Source organism: Aulonocara stuartgranti (assembly GCF_965226115.1).
Source record: "Aulonocara stuartgranti genome assembly, chromosome: 3".
Taxonomy (NCBI): Eukaryota; Metazoa; Chordata; class Actinopteri; order Cichliformes; family Cichlidae; genus Aulonocara; species Aulonocara stuartgranti.
In genome coordinates this window covers 36,287,082-36,306,915 of record NC_138941.1, presented here as the reverse complement: position 1 = coordinate 36,306,915, position 19,834 = coordinate 36,287,082, and the positions used below count along the sequence as shown (strand labels likewise).

Genomic DNA, 19,834 nt, shown 5'->3' with positions numbered 1-19,834 from the left:
CAACTAAGTAAGAGTTTCATATCTTGTCAGCATTCCAGCAGTGACATGCTGTATCAAGTCAAAGTCCCCAGTCATGCAATCTAACCTCTAATTTTCACCAGCTGTAATAATCTTCCTCCAGATGTTGGGCTAAAAATACAAAGAGGAGGCTGGGCCTCTAAATAGCACATAAGTAGCAAGTGAAGGTGGACTTTCCAGATGGGAAATCGTTCAGCCCTGAAGACTACGTTGTTAATTATTGACAGCTCTAACTAACTTAGCAAACACATCGAGCTGGTCAAATATACCAAGTATGAAATGAAGACTTTGCATTAGATACAACAACAAAGAAACATTTGAAGCATTCCCCCCTCGTTTACACGATGAAAGCACAAAAGCAAAGACACACAGTTGGTTGAAAGTAGAGCCATCGAAGCCTTTTAATTGTTCAACAATTAGGACAACCTCACAACCACAGAAGCAGAAAGTACAGACGATAGAGGTACTGTTATGTGTCATCTGTACAACACAGGAAGACAATATGAACAAGAAATAGTCAAATATCTAAGAGTCCTCTCCTAGCATGTGGTCCTACTTTCTAATCAGGACACGTAAAACAAAAGTCAAGCTTTACTTTCTAGATTTTTAAATTATCATTGCTATTTCAATTGCATCTCACAACTTTTCTCAGCGCAAGACTAGCAGAAAAAGGTAATGGGTGGACAGTTAATTGGGACTTTAATGTAAAACTCAATATACCCAAACAGCTTAACAGCTTATTAAATCATTTGGTGATGGTTTCGAAATTGTTATCAAGAACCTGAACAAGCGTTTTCCTGAGCTTTAACCTTTTGGTTTCCACCACCAGAAGGCTGCCGGTTATTACATTGTTTTTTTGTTTAGAAGATGTTAAGCAGCTTCTTATCAAGCAGTGTCCTGTTTCTCAGTCATTTCCACTTTTTAAATTGTGTACAATTATTATCAACTGGTACCCCAAAGTGAGTTTCAGGCTTCTTCTGTGGTATTATTATTTAGCCTAACATGGCTCAAAATAGTTAATTATCAAAGCATACCAATAACAAAACATATCACTGTCCCAAAATTACAACCGGTACTAGAAGTCAACAGGATGCCTGAACTGTTTTTAAACAAATATACAATATCCATCACCATAATATTGATGCTTTAGTAAAGAAAACTGACAACTTGTACATGCAGCACATTGTTCGACTACATCTCCTCAAACAACAGTCGCTCAGGCTTTAAAAGTGCAGCAGTGGGGATGGGGGGGAGGGGGGGGTCCCTTTAGACGATGGTGGCCTTGTAAAGATCTGTGTTGCAGTCCTGGCCCTCCGGTGGGTTGCGGCCGTTCTGGGGCATCTGGGCGTTTCTCATTTTGCTCTGGCACTGTCGCAGCTCGGCGACATAGCCCTGAAAACTCAGACTCAACTCAGAGTCCTCACCCTGGGATGTCTCCGCTGTTCCTTCTTCTAGATGTACTCCCTCCACATCCATCACCTCCTGAATGGTATGTGCAGCGTTGGCTTTTTTAGGAGGTGACTTGGCATTAGGTATCGTTTCTGTCGCCTCTGTGCAAGGGAGAGAAAAACAAAGCAAAACATGGAAGATATAAGATAAATTGATTTAGAGACAAGAGATACTTGGATATTGCAGATGATGGGTGGGATGGCCCATTCTGCATTCAAATGATATAACATCATAAGGAACCATTCACTGTACTTTAAAGGGCTGTCCACCCAGGAAGTTACTAGCACCAACATGGCAACCACAGACCACCAAAAGTGACATTCAGTAACTGTAAGCGACAGAGAGCAAAATTTCTGCTAGTGAATGCAAAAAGTAGGTAGATGCCAAGTTAAACCTTTCTCAACTTTGAGGTGTGAGATTACCAATAAGAATGAAGGACAAGCAACCAAAGCCTGGAATGTCCACCAGTGATCACCCGTCAACTAAAAAGCAGCCAATAGGCAAATTGCTTCTAGTGTGAGCGCCCATGTCCACCAAGTCCACCAACAAAAGATCCTGGGGAATAGTTTTCTAACGTTATATGCAGGATGGTGTTGGGAAATGAATAAGCAGACCCAACAGCCAAGTAATCATACTTCTTTGAAGTCCACTGCCTCAGGCGCACGTGTAGTTAGCAGTAGATGGATGAGCCACAAAAAAAAAAAAGAAAAAAAAAAAAGGGGAGACACATGGATGTCCACACGGACCATCACTCTGTCTGATCCAAGCAGAAGGTATAATCACGCTTGAGAAATCCTACTACTCTGTAAGCTACACCCTCTTTCTGAAGTCAATGCAGGAAGTGCTAAAAAACCGCAGTTCCATTAATGGCCACTTGGACCTGACTCCAATCCCCAGAGACTGCCATGTTAAACAATTTGGTCTCAGCTAATTTCCTCTTCCTGACAGCATTTCATTTTGTTTTTTTGACAAATAATGTACAAACAGCTGGCCTGAAAACACTGCACTCCATTTTCAGTGGGTAAATTTCAAGTATTAACTTATATGTTAGCACTAATTAGCAGCTATCTAATTAGCAGCTATCTAATTAGCGCGATGTGCAGCCACACATTTTGTGCAGTTTCGCAGCTTGACAACCATGCTTGCCGGTGTTAACCAATATTCAATAACTTGATAATTTGTTTTGTCTGGGTAGCTACTTCCATCTTTTTGTTACAGTCCGTTTACACCGGGCTCAGTGCAGCTCCTCTTACCTTATACTTTATATGTTGATCTGTTGTTTAACAGAAACACTGAGTGCAGCTTTAGATAATCAATGTGGTTTCCAAAAATGTTCATTTACACAGGAGTGACTGCACAGATGTGCAAAACTATTCATTCTTGGCCTTCACATCTCTTTTACCTCTTATTACACTGGCTGACGGCCAGATGTTTAGCACAGCAATGCCAGATTTCAAAAGCACTCAAGCAAAATCTGTCACACCGTGCGAGTGCACATTTTAACTCCACTTTGCTTGATTTTAAGTTGAATAGTGGGCTTGTTTTTTTATATTTTAAGCATTCTATAGTTGTGTAATCATCCCAGCTGTTGTCATGATAGACTTGATGACATAACCACTTCTGCTTAAACTTGCTCAACTTTATAGCTGGTTCGTCAGAAAGATCGGACTAAAAACTGACAGGATTATATGCTGTACAGTAATTCAGTGCAATAAAATCTGATGCGACACATCTGAACATTACTGTCTTTATTTCCTTTAACCCCAGAGATGCATGACTTCATCGCAATACCCCTACAGGATAATAAATAAAACATGCTCAAACTTCCCCTCTCTTCGCTAATGCAAGCACACTCAAGAAGCCACAAAGCCAGCGTTTCTTTTTGATGCTGGTGTTACAGCTATGGGTGATAAACTTTCCACATCTCATGTGAACCATGTGGCCTCCAGAGACTGTAAACACACGGACATAAGCACTACACTTCAACACACAGATGCTCTGAACTCGACTGGCTGTTATTCGTTGCTGTCCGATATATATGTAAACACTGTCAGTGAGCTCCAACAGCTGACCTTATGTAGACCCAGCAAACCTATCTATCCTGCAACAGCTTGAACAATCATACTTGGGGGGTGAGGGAGAAAACCTACAAGTACTTTTCCGGTTGTGTAATAGTTTCCAGCACTTGCGTTTGCTGGTTTACCTCATTTTGCTTACAAAGCATTTCTAGTGTTACTTGAATTTTGCTTTGCTTGCTAATAGGGCAATACAAGTGGATTATGTTCAGGCCAATTATTAAATAATAGTTAATGGCTATTTTACGCAATCTATAGAATGTGAGAGAAAATAGTGAAGACATAGGTTTTCACAAACCCTACCTTTAATTAAAGTCTTATTCTGTTGGTACAAAATAATTTGGGGGTAATTCAGTCCACAATCATAGAAGAGGAACGCAGCAAACCCTCACACCTACAGATAAAGTTTAGCCTGGCTGGAACAATTAATCAACTATGTTTTAGCTCTAGTCACAAACTAGAAAATTTGGGAAAGGCTTCTCTGTTCTCAGGCCCCACTCCTACAGTGAGGTTGTTAATATCGCAGTTCGTTAAAGACCACTGACTGAGCCACCTGGCTTTGTACTGATATGGTAAACCTTTTAATATTACTCACAATAAACCTACAAGATAGGGTTTAAATATGGTTTTTGCTTATAACATAAGCTTTACTTTGCTTAGTCATGGGAGATCAAACTCATGTAGCCATTACTCAAATGTAATTTCTGGACCTGGTGTGTGCACTTCTACCATTTACACATACACGCTTCTCATGCATGGATTCAGTGGTGTGCTTGCTGATTGGTCTGCACCATGTGATAATGAGGCACAACTGTTTAACATGGCCATTCCTCCTGTGGCAACTCCTTTCAGCAGCCATGGCGGCAGCAGGACGCTGAGCTCAAGAGCCAGAACAGAACGGAACCAGCTCCAGTCCTCACTTAGTCTCCCTGCAAAAGATCCACATCAAGCCCTCCTCTGACCGCCAGATGGATGCTAAGGCAGGCCCGGGGATCAGCAGCTGTCTGCTTCGAGGACAGAAGACGAAGAAACGGGTGAAGCGGGCTTGAAGGACAGCTCAGTGGCATGGTGCCTCAGGTGCAGGCAGCTGAAATCGAGTCATTACAAAGCACTTTGTAATGCCCTGAGATAGAGTCTCAATTACCCCAAGGAATCCTTTAATCTTCCCTCAGCATGAGTGTATAAGAAGAAATAGAAAACTCAAGACAAACAAGCTCTTGTCGTGAACTTGCTGAATTATTCACTTCTGTAATTTATTGCTTAGTATTCAGACAAAGATGGCCGCCTGTTCTTGTTTATGAAGAGGGCAGCATTATTGTTGACTTAACTAAACACACTTTAAATTGAGTCTGAATCAGTGCTGTGTAGACATACACTGTGTAATGTCGCCCCCTAGTGGGCATTCTATTCCCCACAGAGCCGTGGAGTAAGAGGGAGCATCAAGTTCAGCCCTGGTTCTCCTTTCTGATTTTGTCTTTTATAGTTTAATTAGGGCTTTAATTAAACTATAAAACTATTAAACTATAAAACTAGTACCCATTAAAGGTACTAAAAGCTTCAGATCACTGAAGAACTTTAGCCTTCTTTTGGATTCAAACCATATGCAGTTCAAGATATTTGTGTAACTGTCATGTGTGCACACTGGTGACTTTCCAGTAGAATTAGAGGAAATGTGAAAAATGGTACCGCGTGATGCACTTCTGCTGCTGTAGAAAGGATGTCTTTGACTTTCTGCATGGCATTAAAATGAGATCCATGCCGAGCTACCAAAGCAGCAATTACTGTATTCTTATTCTCTCGGAACAGCAGAGGGCGTCAGTCTAACAGTAATACAGAAAGCGAGGAGACATCTCTGCAGTGCCTGAAGTCAGCAGGATGACAGATAAAAGAAGAGGAACGCTGCTACTGCACAACATTGGCTTCGCTGCAGTTGGAATTAAAGATGCAACTGTACTCTGTGGGTGGTTTACTTTGTCTTAAACTAAAGAAAGCCAGCGAGCTTAACTTTCCACCCAAACTCAAATGTAACAACTTCATAAAGTCCAAAAAGTGAGAAAGTGAGAAAGTGGAGGCGTTTTAGCTCGCTGTAAAGATCCCAGCACAGCCTCGGTGATACCAAGGTGGCAAACTGCGCTTAAAGCGTGGCCATACCGAATCACTGCTCTGCTCCCGTTTTAGCAAGCGAGAGAAAAGAGAAACGGAGAGAAAGAGGCAGGGAGATAGATGAAAACCAGTAGTGACAGTTTCTATCTGTAGCTCAGACAACTCGTGGATAAGGTTACCATGGCGCCCGGTGGTGGGAAGAATCAGCCTGATGTGCTTAGCAACCAGAAAAGAGGAATGAGGCTGTATGAAAGCTGAAAAAGCTTCGATTTATCCTCCTCGTCTTGTGTGTGTAAGCCCTGCTTTGCATTAAAAGCGTAGATATGAAGACAAGGCAATAAGGTCATGTTTGTGCCCCTTTAAAAAAGTGCTTTGAGGTGCATCAAAAAGAGCAGCCGGAGCTGCTCTGTAGCTGGAACACAGGAGTGTGGTTATCTTCTTTTCTGACGACTTCACAGCGTGTCAGGAAAGGCTTCAACTCGAAGCCGCGATCATCACATGTAGGATATCAAAGCAACACTGTCACAGATCAAATCACTACTTCACTTCACATAGCATCACAGACAACACACACATATGCACGGAGGAGCGGGAAAAAAAAACACATAAAGGCGGGAAATGTGTGCGAGAGATGGCCATGCACTCAGAGCACGATGAACCAATGCCGAGGCAAAGCTTTGCAAACCCAATGCGAAACCCACACACACGCGCGCGAACAGCAGTGGCTCAATTTAAAGAAATAAAAGCAATATGTGTTATATCATCAACAACAGCAACAACAAGAAGCAGGTCGGCTGAGCAACGACACAGAATAAACACACACCGAGATCCTAGGAGTAAAAAAAATAAAGACACCCAGCGAGCAGTGACACTTGTGAAATGAGCGCGCACGAGGAAGGACACGGAGGAGTGGGAGCTGATGAGAGGAGGAAGCCACTAGACAAGAACAACAACAAAAAACAGAAAAAGAAAAAACTAATTAAACAAAAAAAGCTAAGAGAGAACGGAAGGAGGCATGTGGAGGTGGAGAGGACAAGCGGCGGGTGGCGGGGAGAGAGAGGGGAGGAGTGGGGGGGAGGGACTGATCTGACAAACGTGTAAAAAGACAGACGAGAGTGATTTCCAATTCTAACATTTATTAGATCTATTCAATCACAGGTACAGAGATTATTGGCAGTGATTATCTACAAACAGGCACCTAGAGAGCGAATGAGCCTGGTAAAGAATGACAGGCACTTCAACAATGTCACCAGCGTCAAGGAGCACTTGTCCTCCAATGACTAATAATTTTTCACCGTTGCTCAAACTGCTACAGCATGAGCTGTTTAATGGCTCACCGGATTTGTAGCATTGCGTAAAAAGAGAATGAAAAAAACATCTAGCTTTTTGACACGGACATTGTTGAATTGCTCTTAAGTAGAGGAGGTGGGATGGATAGGGATACAGCATTTATATGTACCGACTGTTAGGTATTTGCAGGTCCAACACTGTGCAGCAGTCTGGCTCAATTTTCTTTTTTTTGTACATGAAAGCTGATCTTTTTTTTCTCCTCTGATTTCTAATCTTCGGTACAACATCTAGCGTCCACATAACTGTCAAATATTGATCATTAATCTCTACGCATTGTGTATATTTCATTGATATTCAACAGATCTGCAATCAGTCACATTTTGCATGCACCCAAAAGGACAAAATATATCACTGGAAATCCGCTTATGTCAGTCACATGTTCAACTCAACAATTTGTGGCGAGGGAGGTGATATACAAGTAAACGTTACTCACGGAACAAAATACACAGGTCATTATTTACAGATCAATCTTGAGTAGTGTAATCATCATGATCAATCACACACATGCTTTGCTGAGCTTGATAAAGACGAATCAGGCAAACTGAGAAAGAGTCGATATCAATTTGTCATTAAAGTGCATCAGAGTCAGTGTAGAGGGAGTTTTATTGTCAAAGTGGTCCTGTTCCTGACCACACACATGCATGTACAACACACACACGCACAAGCACACACGCAAACACACCGAGTGTTAGGTTGTTACACTGTAGAAATACCTGAACTGGACTTTCCCTCTTCACCCGTGTCTTTAGCCTGGGAGCAGGGCGGTGGCGGGGTGAAGTTGGCTGCCGGCAGGCTGCTATCGAAAGACGACACAGGGGATGGTGAAGGAGGCAGCAGGGTGGGGCTGCTGATGTCGCCTTCACCGATGAGAGTCAGGTCGGTGTTGGCGTCCTCCTCCACGGTGCGAAGGGTTGGACGGGTGTCTGAGGGCCGGAGGATGGGGGACATGTGAGTGCCGAAGGTTGGGTGGCGTGGAGGGGGCATGAGGCACCGCCTGGAGTGTCCGTTCGCACTGGAGCTAAGAGAGGAGTCGAGGCTCTCCGAGCGTAGGCTGGAAGTGAGGGGGCTCCGGGAGGGAATGCCATTCTCTCGAACCGGCTTCAGGGAGTTGGGGGTGGAGCAGGCCAGGTCGGAGGACACGGAGACAGAGGAAGTGGGCGGAGTCAGTCGCAGGAAGTCGGGAAGCACTAGGTCGTCTTTGTTCAGGAGACCACGCTGGTCGTTGGCTCGGGTGCTCTGCGCCCGGCTCAGCAGCTCAAAGAATTCTGGAAAACAGTTCAAGCACATTTCCTCACTTGAAAGTTTCCACACACACGCAAGAAAAGGATTAGCTGGGTGTGACGTGCAGCAGAGCAACCTCGCTCCTCTTAAGAGAAAAGAACCCTCGTGGAACTAACAAAGACACGAGTTAGTCTTAAAGGCAAAGCAAAGCTAAGAATTCCACCACAAGTTGAAAAAAAGAAAAGAAAGAAAGACAAATAAGGAGAAAAAGGGGGATTTACCTTCAGCTTCATCTATATTAATCTTTTTCTGTTTTCTCTTATCCCTTGGGAGTGCTGAGTCTGGTCCACTTGGCCTCACAGAAAAGTCCTTTGGTGCTGACCTCTCATCTCCCTGCAGATTCAACAATAACAAGGCACTCTATTAAGGGGATGGAGGGACGATGTGGTGTGTGGGGAGGTCGTAAGGGGTGGGGTGGGATGGGGGCGAAGCTAAGCACGAGCTGCTAAGCACCCTACTGAGCAGTTTGTCCAGATTTACTGAGACCTTCAGGTAAAGATGAGCTTGGTCCATCTGTCGGCTGTGTGTCTAAGGACCCTGATAGAATCCAGACTAAGCAGGATCTGCCTTCATATGGTGCAATAACTCGAGCGGAGAAAACAGGAGCGAGTGAGTCAGCCATAGGCAGTGTTAGGGAGAGGAAGACCCCAAAATAACAGTAATAATAATATAAAAAAAAAGGAAGTAAACACCAACTGATAGCTTAGCATTGGCTCAGTGTTAATAATGTTATTAAATGATGTTGCAGAAGCAGCAGCAGAAAAAGACAAAAACACCACTCTTTTTATCATTGTGTGAGAATAAAGATGTGACGAGTACTCACTGTCGCAGAAAAACTCCGGGTTGGGTGACTTTTTAAGGAGGAAGACTTGGATTTGTCTATTTGAGAGAGAGAGAGAGAGAGAGAGAAACAGAGAGATGTGTACATGAAAAAGTCATCGGGGTGAGAAACTGATGAGGAAGAGCGTGAGACAGAGAGGGGAGGAGAGGGTGCTTGAGGCGTAATGAGAGAGACGTCTTGCAAAAACTCGTACACGTTAATCAGCAGGATGACTGAGGTGGGCGTGATTTACATTTTTCTGGTGCCTTGATGAGAAAGGACAAACCAGTTTTGTTTTCTTGTTCCATTCTACCTTTGACTGAACAGGGATCTGCTCGCTCCAGCACAACTCGCAGGCCGTCCAGACTCGATATGGGGGCACCCAGATCCAGAGGCTCAGTCTCGCCGCTCTATTATAAAATAAAATTTGAAGGTCAACATGTTAGTATCCTCACCTGTTGTGCGGAAATCTAAATACTGCTGCTGCGCGTGTTCCTTTGCTTAGTTTATAAACCACCTTTCAGCTCTGGTCTACTGTATAATACAGTTATAATGCCTGGAAACCCACAGGACTAAAATAAATCTGACAGGGGTTTAGGGGGAGGAGTAGAGAGTCGGCATGTTTGAGGAGTGTCGTCATTCTTAATTATAGCCCCGGTGTTTCGTCTTAGCAGGCTGGGCTGAGTCAGAGTGCTAACCACTGTGTAGAGATGGAAAAGGATGCGGTCGTTTTACCCCCCTAACCATGATACTCCACCCTGTGGCACAGTCACACACTACACAGGCTGCTGTCTGGACACACGGGAGCTTCAAAAGGATTAAGGCACTGGAGACAACTTACTATTTTGGCCACAAGATCAGCGAGGTGGAGACCATATTTGGCCACCACGGGCCGCAGGACCTCAGTGACTGGCTTGGTCGGCTTGGCTTTCAGCCCCACGGAGCGGTTAATGGGCACCAGATCCAACCTACCAGTGAGCCGAGAGCATCAAAGTAAATGTGACAGCAATGAAAGCAGAAACGCAAAATGAGAAACTGAAGGCGATTAACAGACTCAAGGGAACACTGATCGGTTGTTCATACCTAAACAATGTGCGCTTCTCCAGTCTCAGGTCTCTGGAGCTTAGTGTCATACAGTCTTGGTCCAACACTAAAGGCTAAAAGGGAAAAAAAGCATAAAACTGCACATTAGCAGTACATAAAGAGCCAGGATCAAACACAGTATTGAGCGCTATAAACAGCAATGAAAAAAATTATCTGTAATTCTCTTTTTGATTCACTTCACAACTTATATTTGCTAACAAGGACTCCTCAGGTGTGCTGTACCCAGATATTTAAGTGTCTGGATATTGGAAGTATTTGTTTTTTTGTAAATATGAAAAATATCTGCCATCTTAGCTCGAGTACAAGGCTTCTGTTTCACACTGAGCACTGATCATCACACTTCACCTCACCTCATTCTCGCCGTTATTAGAATCAGTGACTTTTCATGCACCTCTAATGAGCTGCTGTTAAAATTAACTGCCTAGTGAAAAATCTTCTGCTTCTTTCTCTTTCCGTCATCTTTTTACAAGGTCACACATCCATCATCTTTTTTTAAACAATATTTTTGTTGTTTTTGCAGCAGCATACAAAGATTTGTTTTCACAGTAATATGCAGCAGTAGTAAAAACACTCCCCCCCTCACCTTCCACCCCTGCTCTCTCCCAAACCTACATCAAATAAAAACACATAAAATGTGCATACATTTGTGCAGTATGTGGTATTTATACATCCATCATCATTAAACTGTGTACACTAATTTTGTCAAGATGACATAAAAATTATAAAGTCACAAGACACACCCCGGCCTGCTGAAGTTCCTTTTTCAAGGTAATTATTAGACATGGCACATACCACTTTTTTATGTCCGATACCGATATCATAAATTTGGATATCGGCCGATACCGATATGAATCCGATATAGTGTTTTTTAATCAATAAAACTGGTTTTTTTTATATCTTGCTGCATTTTGTATAAGTTAATACTCAAGTTTAAATAAACAACAACACTAAAGCTATTCTGTTATACCTGTATGCAAAAAATACACTGCACCCAAAATATTTCATAGTTCAGCAACACTGATCAATCTAATAAACTTAAACCTGCACCATCCTCCCTAATCTGGTATTTTAAAGAGTAAGCAACCTAACCAATAGGGTTAGTCATCGGGGTGAGAAACTGATGACCCCCCCCCACCTCATGATGCTTAATCGATGTAATCAACTTTAATTTGATGCAGTGTGAAAAAAAAAAATGGACAGATATCAATTATTTTTCAAGAAATATTAAATAGATTCAACATCTTTCTTCAACATAATTGCAGACTGCACAGATGGTATCTTCCCAAAGGAAAAAGTACTATAGCTTACTAGGGTATATATATATTAGACTTAATAGTCACTATATACACTAATGGACTTCTATACATTTGATGTCACGGGGTGGAAAGGGACAAGTCATCTAAGTTTTTCTACTATGCATGTTTTGCTGCGTTTTACCTTTTTAATATTTTAATATTGTACACTGGTTTATTTTTATGAGTTTTACTGCATGTTTTAATGGTATTTATTTGATGACTTGTCCTGGAAAGACTCCGCCCCTACCTGATAATAAACTGATCACACCTGCGAGAGATCCCAGAGAGGCCAATAAGAGGGCCTGGCAGACCAAAGGAAGGAGTTCGACCGAGAGGCTTGAGAGACGGCCAGGAGTAAGTGGTGCCAGGCGGCAGCGCCTGCAAGCCGAAGGGGCTGGTGGAGCTGGGCGTTAGGGAGGACGGACAGCACTAGCGACTAGGGACGCGGAGCGAACAGGCGGACGGCAGTAGTAACGAGAGCCCAGCTTGTGCACTGCGGGAGAGCAGAGGCGGCGAGACAGCTGGTGCCGATTTGCAGTTTTAAAGAAGCGGCGGGCGGAGTTGAGAGCTCTGCCCACCCGGGGTAAGTCTTCGACTTAGCCCCTTTTATTGAATGAAAATTGCCGAAAAGAATAGTGACTGCCGCTCCCTCCCTTTCTTCAGCGTACCAGGACGCGGAATGCGGGGAGGAAGGCGAGGACTCTGCTGGGTTTCCCTTTTACATCACTTCGCTGGACTTTTTTAGTTCTTTGTGACTTTTATATCGTGGCGGATGCCACTGGACTTTTAATGTTGTGTTTTATTGCTTTTTATTGTGTTACCCCTTGGCCAAGGTTGTTTTAATTCATTTTGCATTTTTAACTATTTAAATATAATAAATTATATTTTAATTATACAGTTTTTTAATCGTGTGCTTTCCCTTGGCGGCTCCACTGCTCTGTCCGTTTGGAGGAAGGTTTCCTTCCTTTAAAAAAACGACACTGTGGAAATAAAATCACCTTGGCTCCGTTACATTTACATCAGATTAAAACTTTGGGTGTAAGATTCAGATAATTATTTATTAAAAGCTCGACATTTTAAATGAGAATAAAGAAAAGTATGTCTTTGTGCCCCCTTTTCCCTGTTCATGCCCTATCGGCCCCCCTGGCTAAACTTTGCTAGATCCGCCCCTGCACAGTTACCAGCCGTCAGGTACATAGAAAAAGATCCTGGTGTAGAAAGTAATATTAATTAAATTCTAACAACAGATTAAACGTGCTGCTGTTGTTCAGCCGCTGGTTTCCTCTTTCTGGCGCGAAGTGGGCCAAAAACAAAGAAGAGAGACGTACTCCCGACAGAAAAGCCGATCAGCTGATCATTAATCAGTTTCATGATTGAAGTAGCAGCAGGAGAGGGAAGGAGAGAGAAGAGGCAGTCGCTCCATATATCGGTTGTTAAGCTTAACGCGGGAATGCTTTACAAACATTCACTTGCTTTACTTCTCTCTGGGTTAACTTCCTCGGAGATGAAATGCCGGATTGCTAGCGAGGCTACAAATACACACAGCTGCTCTATCACGTGACGCACACTGCTCCGACATGTTATGAGCCGAGTTACACCATGTCGCAAGTTTTGTGAGGTGCTTTTTTGATATTTAATGGATCGGATTACATTTTTTATTTCTCTCTGATATCCGATCCAGTAATTTTGGTCAGTATCGGACCGATACCAATACGCAATATCGGATCGGTCCATCTCTAGTAATTATGTGCATTTTTGTTTTGTTTTGCTTTTGTAATTGTGAAAAATGTCAGCTTGACACTCTCCTCATTCAAAGTAATGATTATCATGTTCACTGTTTCAAACTTCATCAGCTTTTACTGAATAATTATGGGTGCCCCAGCTTATATTAGAGAGAGCCTGACAGATATATCAATAGGGCTAATACTTCTTTGGGGGGTTCCTGGAAGCACACCTGCTTCATTATATTATTAAGCATGACACAAGCAATCCTTTATCTTAAAATTAGATTTTTGAAAACTGGGTTTTGGCATAGATGAGCTTCTCAGAAGGCCGATCATTTTCTGATCAATCGGTATCAGTATTTCTAAAGGCCAATAAAAGACAATTTTAAGAGGTTACACACTTTGTCCACAGAGGACACATTGGAGCATCCGTATTGGCAACAATTTTAGAACGCCACAAACGCAACGATCAGCTGATCCCAGCAAAACAAGGAGTGTAAATGAGTAATCTGTGAATCGTTGTAACAAGATTACGTTTAAACTGCGTTGTCATATTATGTCAGTAAGGAATCACAAATATTTGCACATAACAAATTTTAGGGAAATACATCTGTTTCATGTATCTGAAATTAAAAAGAAATATTTGCCAACATATTGGCTTTTCAAGTAACCGAATATTGGTATTGGTATCATTCTTAAAAATCCTATATCAGTCAGAGTAAGCAGTAAACAGAATGTGACCCCTATGTGAGATACTGTGTTTCTTCTACCCTTTCTTTGATGACTCTCAGATAGTTTTTTTGTAACCAAAGCTTTGTCTTTTTCCTTCTGATAAGTTCTACAGAACTCAAAAGTCTCTATTTGGGAGAGCCTCACCCCTAATGAAACAAAGCAACTCCTAAAGGCTACATTTTATTTTCTTAGTGTAAGCACAGCTGAATAACTCCGCTCAAATTCTTTCTGTAGCAGTGCTTAGCTTACTGGGACAGCAGCAGCAGATGTACGGTATGCAGCATTTGACAGCAGTTTGTTCTCACCTTGTCTCCTCCCACGAGGAAAAGGTCAACGGCGGCAACGTTGACACTAATGTTCTGGCAGAGTTCTTGGAGGACTTCCCTGATGGAGGCACCTGGCCGAAGGCTGACAGAAGAGCAGGAGCCGTTGGGTAGCAGCACGCTGCACTGTTTGGGAGCACGTTCCCACGCTCCAACCGAGTGGCGATTATCAGACTATGGTCAAAGAATTAAAAATAAACGCATATATAAATAAATACTTTTTAATATTATAAATATATATATATATATATGTGTGTGTTTTTTCTTCCATGTGACCCATAAACAAAAAAACTCCATGGTCTGAGAAGTATATAAAAAACTGCTGCGGCCCTATTATAATAGCTTCACCAGACACTGAGCTCTGTGTTGCCATGGTGACCTGTCCATAGGAGTCTTACCTCAATCTTGCCAGCGGAGCAGGAAATGGGCATCTCCAGACTGGTACCGGATGACAAGGAGCCCTGGGACTCCCTCCTCCCATTACTGCCCCAGTAATCTGCACAGCGCAGTGCAGAGTACGACAGATTAGTGCACGTCAGAGAGACATGAGCGCACTGCTCATTTTACATGACACTTACAATATGCAACACCGACGTGTAATATGACTAATAACAGTGTTTCAGTATCGAAGTTGGTCACTGGAAGATTTTGGCAAACAGAAAGGCGCGTTTTATCAAAGAGAATAAATAAAGGATATGAGTGGGAGTTGGAGTTTCATTTCAGGACAAATGCATTTAGAGAGAGTGTAAAATGTATATTTAGTCACATTAAGTAAGAACAGAATCGAGTTTTTTTGCACACAACTGGCATGAGAAAGAAACTACAAGTAATCATTACGGATGTAAGCCTAAAAGTCAGAAAATGGAATTGTAGATTAAAGTTTATGGCCAGTCTTAAATAAAATCAACCCAAAACATAATAACAACTTAAAAACAAAACAATAAAAAAAACACTAAGACTATCATTTAAACCCTTCCTTGGGCCTCCTCAGTGTGTCAGGACGCAACAAGTATGTTTTTGCCAGGGTACCAGTGGTATGTCTGTGTGTTTCTCAGTGTGTGAGAGACTTCCAGCTGTGTTTCTTCACTTCTACCCTGCATGTATCTCACTCCAGCCCTGGAGCTGGCACTGATTTGGTGTCTTATTCAAGGACAATTGAGCACTGCAGACGTTTGTGTCGGGGACGTTTGAAACATTCACCGTTGTCAGTTCACTCCTTACCGAGGTTAATGTCTCCGATGTCCTTCTTCTTTGGACCCTTCCCAAAGCTCCTGTTGCGCGACCAAGAGAAGAAGCCACGTTTCTTGTCGGCGCTCTCGTCTCTGCCGTCTTCATTCAGTGACCTCCCTGAGCGCTGCTTTCTGACGTCCTGTGGATTGGGAGGCAAATAGACCCGTTATCAGTCAGTCTGGACAACAACCGCACAACTCCGTGAGAAGTGTCTTTAATAAATGCTATACCTTTTTGGGGGTCGACAGGGTGGAGCGGTCAGAGCTGGCACTGTGCTTTGAGGGGGCGGGGCTGCAGGGGATTTGGTAGGGGTCCGGCAAGGGCTGACCGTCCATCTCAGCACGCATGCACTCCTGGTAGAGGGAGGACTTGAGGAAACGCGAATAGCTGTCAAATTTCATCAAGTTGAAGATCTGCGGACGTGGTGAGAGGGGCCGATGAGTAAGACATCGCAAGTGAGGATTTGACCAAAAAAATACATAAATAAATAAAAAGAGAAGAGAAGATGTGCAATAGACAAAAAGCTGCTAGTGTTAACATATGGTTACAGCTCATGTTTTGACAGCAGCCTTAACGGTTAAAATTTAATCATACTCATGTGCACACTGAAAATATACAGATCTCTGACTGTGTGTCTATGGGGCTGTGTGTACAGTATGTGCTAGGTTCTCTGTGGGTGTATGCCAGTTTGTGTTTATCTCTCTGGTAAAGCCTCAGAGCCCTTTTGTAAACAAATGCAGATGGCCACCAAAAAAAAAAGCCAATATGCTTGTGCTAAGTGACTAAAGGCTAGATGAGAACAGAACCCCCTACTGCACGCAGAATCCCTCCTCCATTAATACTGTCTAGAAAAAGCTTGATCCTCAGCTTGATACCGAACAACTGAAGAATTCAAATGAGGTTCTCACAAAGGGCCTGTCACTAAAAGTCAAACTGTTTGTTGAATGTTTTGATTACTGCGGGAGCACCGCATTATTTATCCGCTGCCTCATTTGGAACACTAATAAATAAACTCAACAGCTGTCTCGTTGCTACCTGTAGCTGCTGGGTCTTGAACATGTCAGGCCTTGGGGAGGTTAGCACGTCATCGGCCAGCTGGGCTTGGCTGTCGATGTTGACCGGCATGGTGGCCTTGCTGGACAGGAAGCTGTTATAGATCTCCCCTGCTCTCTGGGACAGCTGCAGGAAAGAGAATTGTTGAGAATTTGTGATGAGTGTGTGTGTTATGCTATGCCACAGTGACGCAAACACCATCATGCTTGTTTTATGGTTTGTTTAGCGATCCCCCCCCCCAAAAAAGGGTATGCATCTAATGGAAACATGCTTGCATGCAGTCCTTAAACAACCCAGAACCATGCAGCTCTACATAACTTGAAGGTGATTGGTTGAAAAAGTGGACGGAAACAGGAACAGGGGAGTTAATGGGAAAAAGCACAAAAAAAAATCCAAAATAAGACCAAAATAAAGCATGAGAAGCACAGATGGTGGCCGCAGCACTTTTTTTTGACTGTTTTTAACACTTAGTTTCACTTCAGCTCTTCGCATGTTATAAGTTTGCCCTTTTCTATGGCTGGCTGAAGGACCAAAAATTTTACTTAGCCCACATACTGGCTGTTTGTGACACTGCCCCCTAGTGCAGTAATCAGCTACAACATGTAAGCGATATCTGTTAGTTAGACGTATGCACAACTCTTTTTAGAACCTTTCTTGTAACCTGGGTAAGTGGCTTATGTCTTTGGCAGCATTCATTTATACTTTTGCGCGCTCTTAATGACCTTGTGCTTATGTCCAAGTGTTGTATATGCAGCGCCAGCCACAATAAAAATAAATCAAAATCCCGGGACACTGTTCTTTCCGGGGTCCTCACTTTTTCTTGTGCTTTTTTCCCCCTGTGAGCCTTCATAATGAGGGTATGACTTCTTCCTTATACTAAAGTCATTGTTGATAATATCTCAGTAATAAAAGTGCAATAGTTGCGGGTTGCGTAGATGCGTTGATGTAGTTACATTTCCAGGTACGTGCACATCAGGTCATGGCGTAAGTTACTTTGTAGGGTCTCAGGGGGGTTACCTAACTATGATGTAGATTCAACTGTAAAGCCGTCTGTAGGCAGTGCATATGACCACACCATGTTAGAGCCTTCCCCCTCTTTTTGGTTTCCCTTTCAAAATAAAAGTACATTTTAAGAGTCTACATCAGCTAAGTGAGCAGATTCGGTTTAGTCTGAACCTTTTAGAGAGAAGTAGGTAGATTAGCTAGAGTAGCTGAATCTTGAGTCACTGATGTAGATCAAAGCGATCTACATCTACAAAGTGGCTCAAGAGTTGGGAGTTCGCCTTGTAATCGGAAGGTTGTCGGTTCGAGCCCCAGCTTGGACAGTCTCGGTCGTTGTGTCCTTGGGCAAGACACTTCACCCGTTGCCTACTGGTGGTGATCAGAGGGCCCGGTGGCGCCAGCGTCCGGTAGCCCCAGGGTGGCTGTGGCTACAATGTAGCTTGCCATCACCAGCGTGTGAATGGGTGGATGACTGGATGTGTAAAGCGCTTTGAGGTCCTTAGGGACTAGTAAAAGCGCTATACAAATACAGGCCATTTACCATTCAAAATAAAAGCTCCACATACGTTATAGGAAATTAGCAGTGTGCTTTAAAGTATGCTAGACTGTCAAGCTAAAAGAGAATAAATAAATAATACTTATTTTAATTGTGTGACAAATGATTTACAGAAAAAAAGAAAACTCAGGTCTTAAACACTTCATATTTTTTAGTATGACCTTTGGTTAAAGGGGATAATCCAACAATTCACAGTGGGCCCCCAAACAAAACTGTCACAGGATCTGCAGCTGCACACTGTAGCTTACCTGCTTTTTATCTGTTGCAGGGACATGACTGAAGTATTCACAGGCCTGCCAGAACAAGATATTCTCCTCGCTGAACTCTTTCTTGAGAAATTCCTGTGGAAACACACAGTAAAAGAGGGTTTTTTTTTTCCTCTGTCTATGTAATCTCAACTGGTGATCACATTCTCATCTTTCCAGTTCTGCTGCTGTTGAGACCAGTCGAGCGGGCAGATATTACTGGGTGTAATGTAACAAGATTGGTGTAAGTGTAGGCGCAGGATGGTGTAGGCGAGCGCAGCTCTGATCAGTACTGAGGGAAGGTGAGGAGGGAGGTGGTTCTGGGATGGAAGAACTTAATGTTGAGCTTTCTGAAGGTGTTGTGGGCTAAATTCAAAAGCACATCTTTTATGTGGGAGGAAATGGTACATGACAATAAACTCACTCACTCACTCACTCACTCACTCACTCACTCACTCACTCACTCACTCACCAGGGTTTAGTGTTGGTAAATGGCTCTTCACTTTAACCAGACGGAAAAGAATTCATTCATATATCACACTACAGCTTTTTTTTTTTTTTACACTATATCAACTCTTTAATACTAATATTAATAGTACATCTGGATGTAAATATTTCCCTCTGAAGACAGTGGAGCTCAGAATTGAGCTAAAATGGATGCATATTAGTCATCAGTTGAACAAGTACAGAACTAAAATAAACTGGCAGAGAGATAATTTGGAAGTGTTTGCTAACACGTCTGTCCGTGTTGCAGTTGGAGCTAGTTTCTATTAATCTCAGAAATATTAAATAATGCCTCAAGTATTCAAAATATTCTTTCCTTTTTTGCTCATTAGTCTCCAAAAGTAACATCTGGAATTACAGGACTTTGATCTACATCAGTGACTCAAATCTAAAGCACAGAGAAGCTTTCAGCAAACCCCTTAATAACACTCTTGATAACCTCCGAAAGGATTCTTTCTCCAAGCTTACCGAGAAGTAGCGCACACCCACGGGATCCTGGAGGAGACGCTCAAAGCAGGAGGACCAGCTGGCCACACGCTGCTCTGGAGCCCCTCGGTTGCTGCCTGCTCCTGGAAGGCTGCCATTACTGTTCAGGCTGCTCTGGCTGCAGCAGCTCTGCAGCTGGATCCCACTATAGTCTGCGAGACAGGAGAGTGCAGTGCAAAGGTTAGAGAGCGCTGATGCTAAAGGGTGGGTACCAGATCTAGATTCTCCACGGTGGCCTCTCACCCTTTCTAAATATAACAGTGGTGTTTTGTATGTTTTACTTCCTTTGAGCAGTTTTAACTTCACTGAATGTTTTTGAGAACAAAAGCTACAGTTGGACTGCAATTAAATCCATGGCAAATGGAAATGAGATCCTCGTTAATCAGAAATTTCCAAAGGTAGGTACATCAATCACATCTGGCGCTCGTGCTAATGCTATTCATGCAGTCCACTCAAAATTCTCACAACCTGTTCAATAATTTCC

General features: G+C 42.9%; 1 protein-coding gene across 6 annotated transcripts in view; it reads right to left on the bottom strand.

Annotated features, from left to right (window-relative positions):
- Nucleotides 1-394: 394 nt before the first annotated feature.
- The window catches only part of rgs12a (regulator of G protein signaling 12a), a 45,282-nt gene continuing 25,842 nt past the window's right edge, over nt 395-19,834 (bottom strand). For all 6 annotated transcript variants that reach the window (XM_082528840.1, XM_082528839.1, XM_082528841.1 and 3 more), the window contains 14 exons: nt 19,333-19,502; nt 18,364-18,456; nt 16,540-16,683; nt 15,735-15,917; nt 15,496-15,643; nt 14,673-14,770; nt 14,257-14,448; nt 10,180-10,253; nt 9,938-10,064; nt 9,410-9,506; nt 9,100-9,155; nt 8,498-8,609; nt 7,709-8,260; nt 395-1,568 (listed from right to left, as the gene is read on the bottom strand). In XM_082528840.1, coding sequence (XP_082384966.1) covers nt 1,285-1,568; nt 7,709-8,260; nt 8,498-8,609; nt 9,100-9,155; nt 9,410-9,506; nt 9,938-10,064; nt 10,180-10,253; nt 14,257-14,448; nt 14,673-14,770; nt 15,496-15,643; nt 15,735-15,917; nt 16,540-16,683; nt 18,364-18,456; nt 19,333-19,502 — 2,330 coding nt within the window. In that variant the 3' untranslated portion in view covers nt 395-1,284. The remainder of the gene's footprint in view (nt 1,569-7,708; nt 8,261-8,497; nt 8,610-9,099; nt 9,156-9,409; nt 9,507-9,937; nt 10,065-10,179; nt 10,254-14,256; nt 14,449-14,672; nt 14,771-15,495; nt 15,644-15,734; nt 15,918-16,539; nt 16,684-18,363; nt 18,457-19,332; nt 19,503-19,834) is intronic.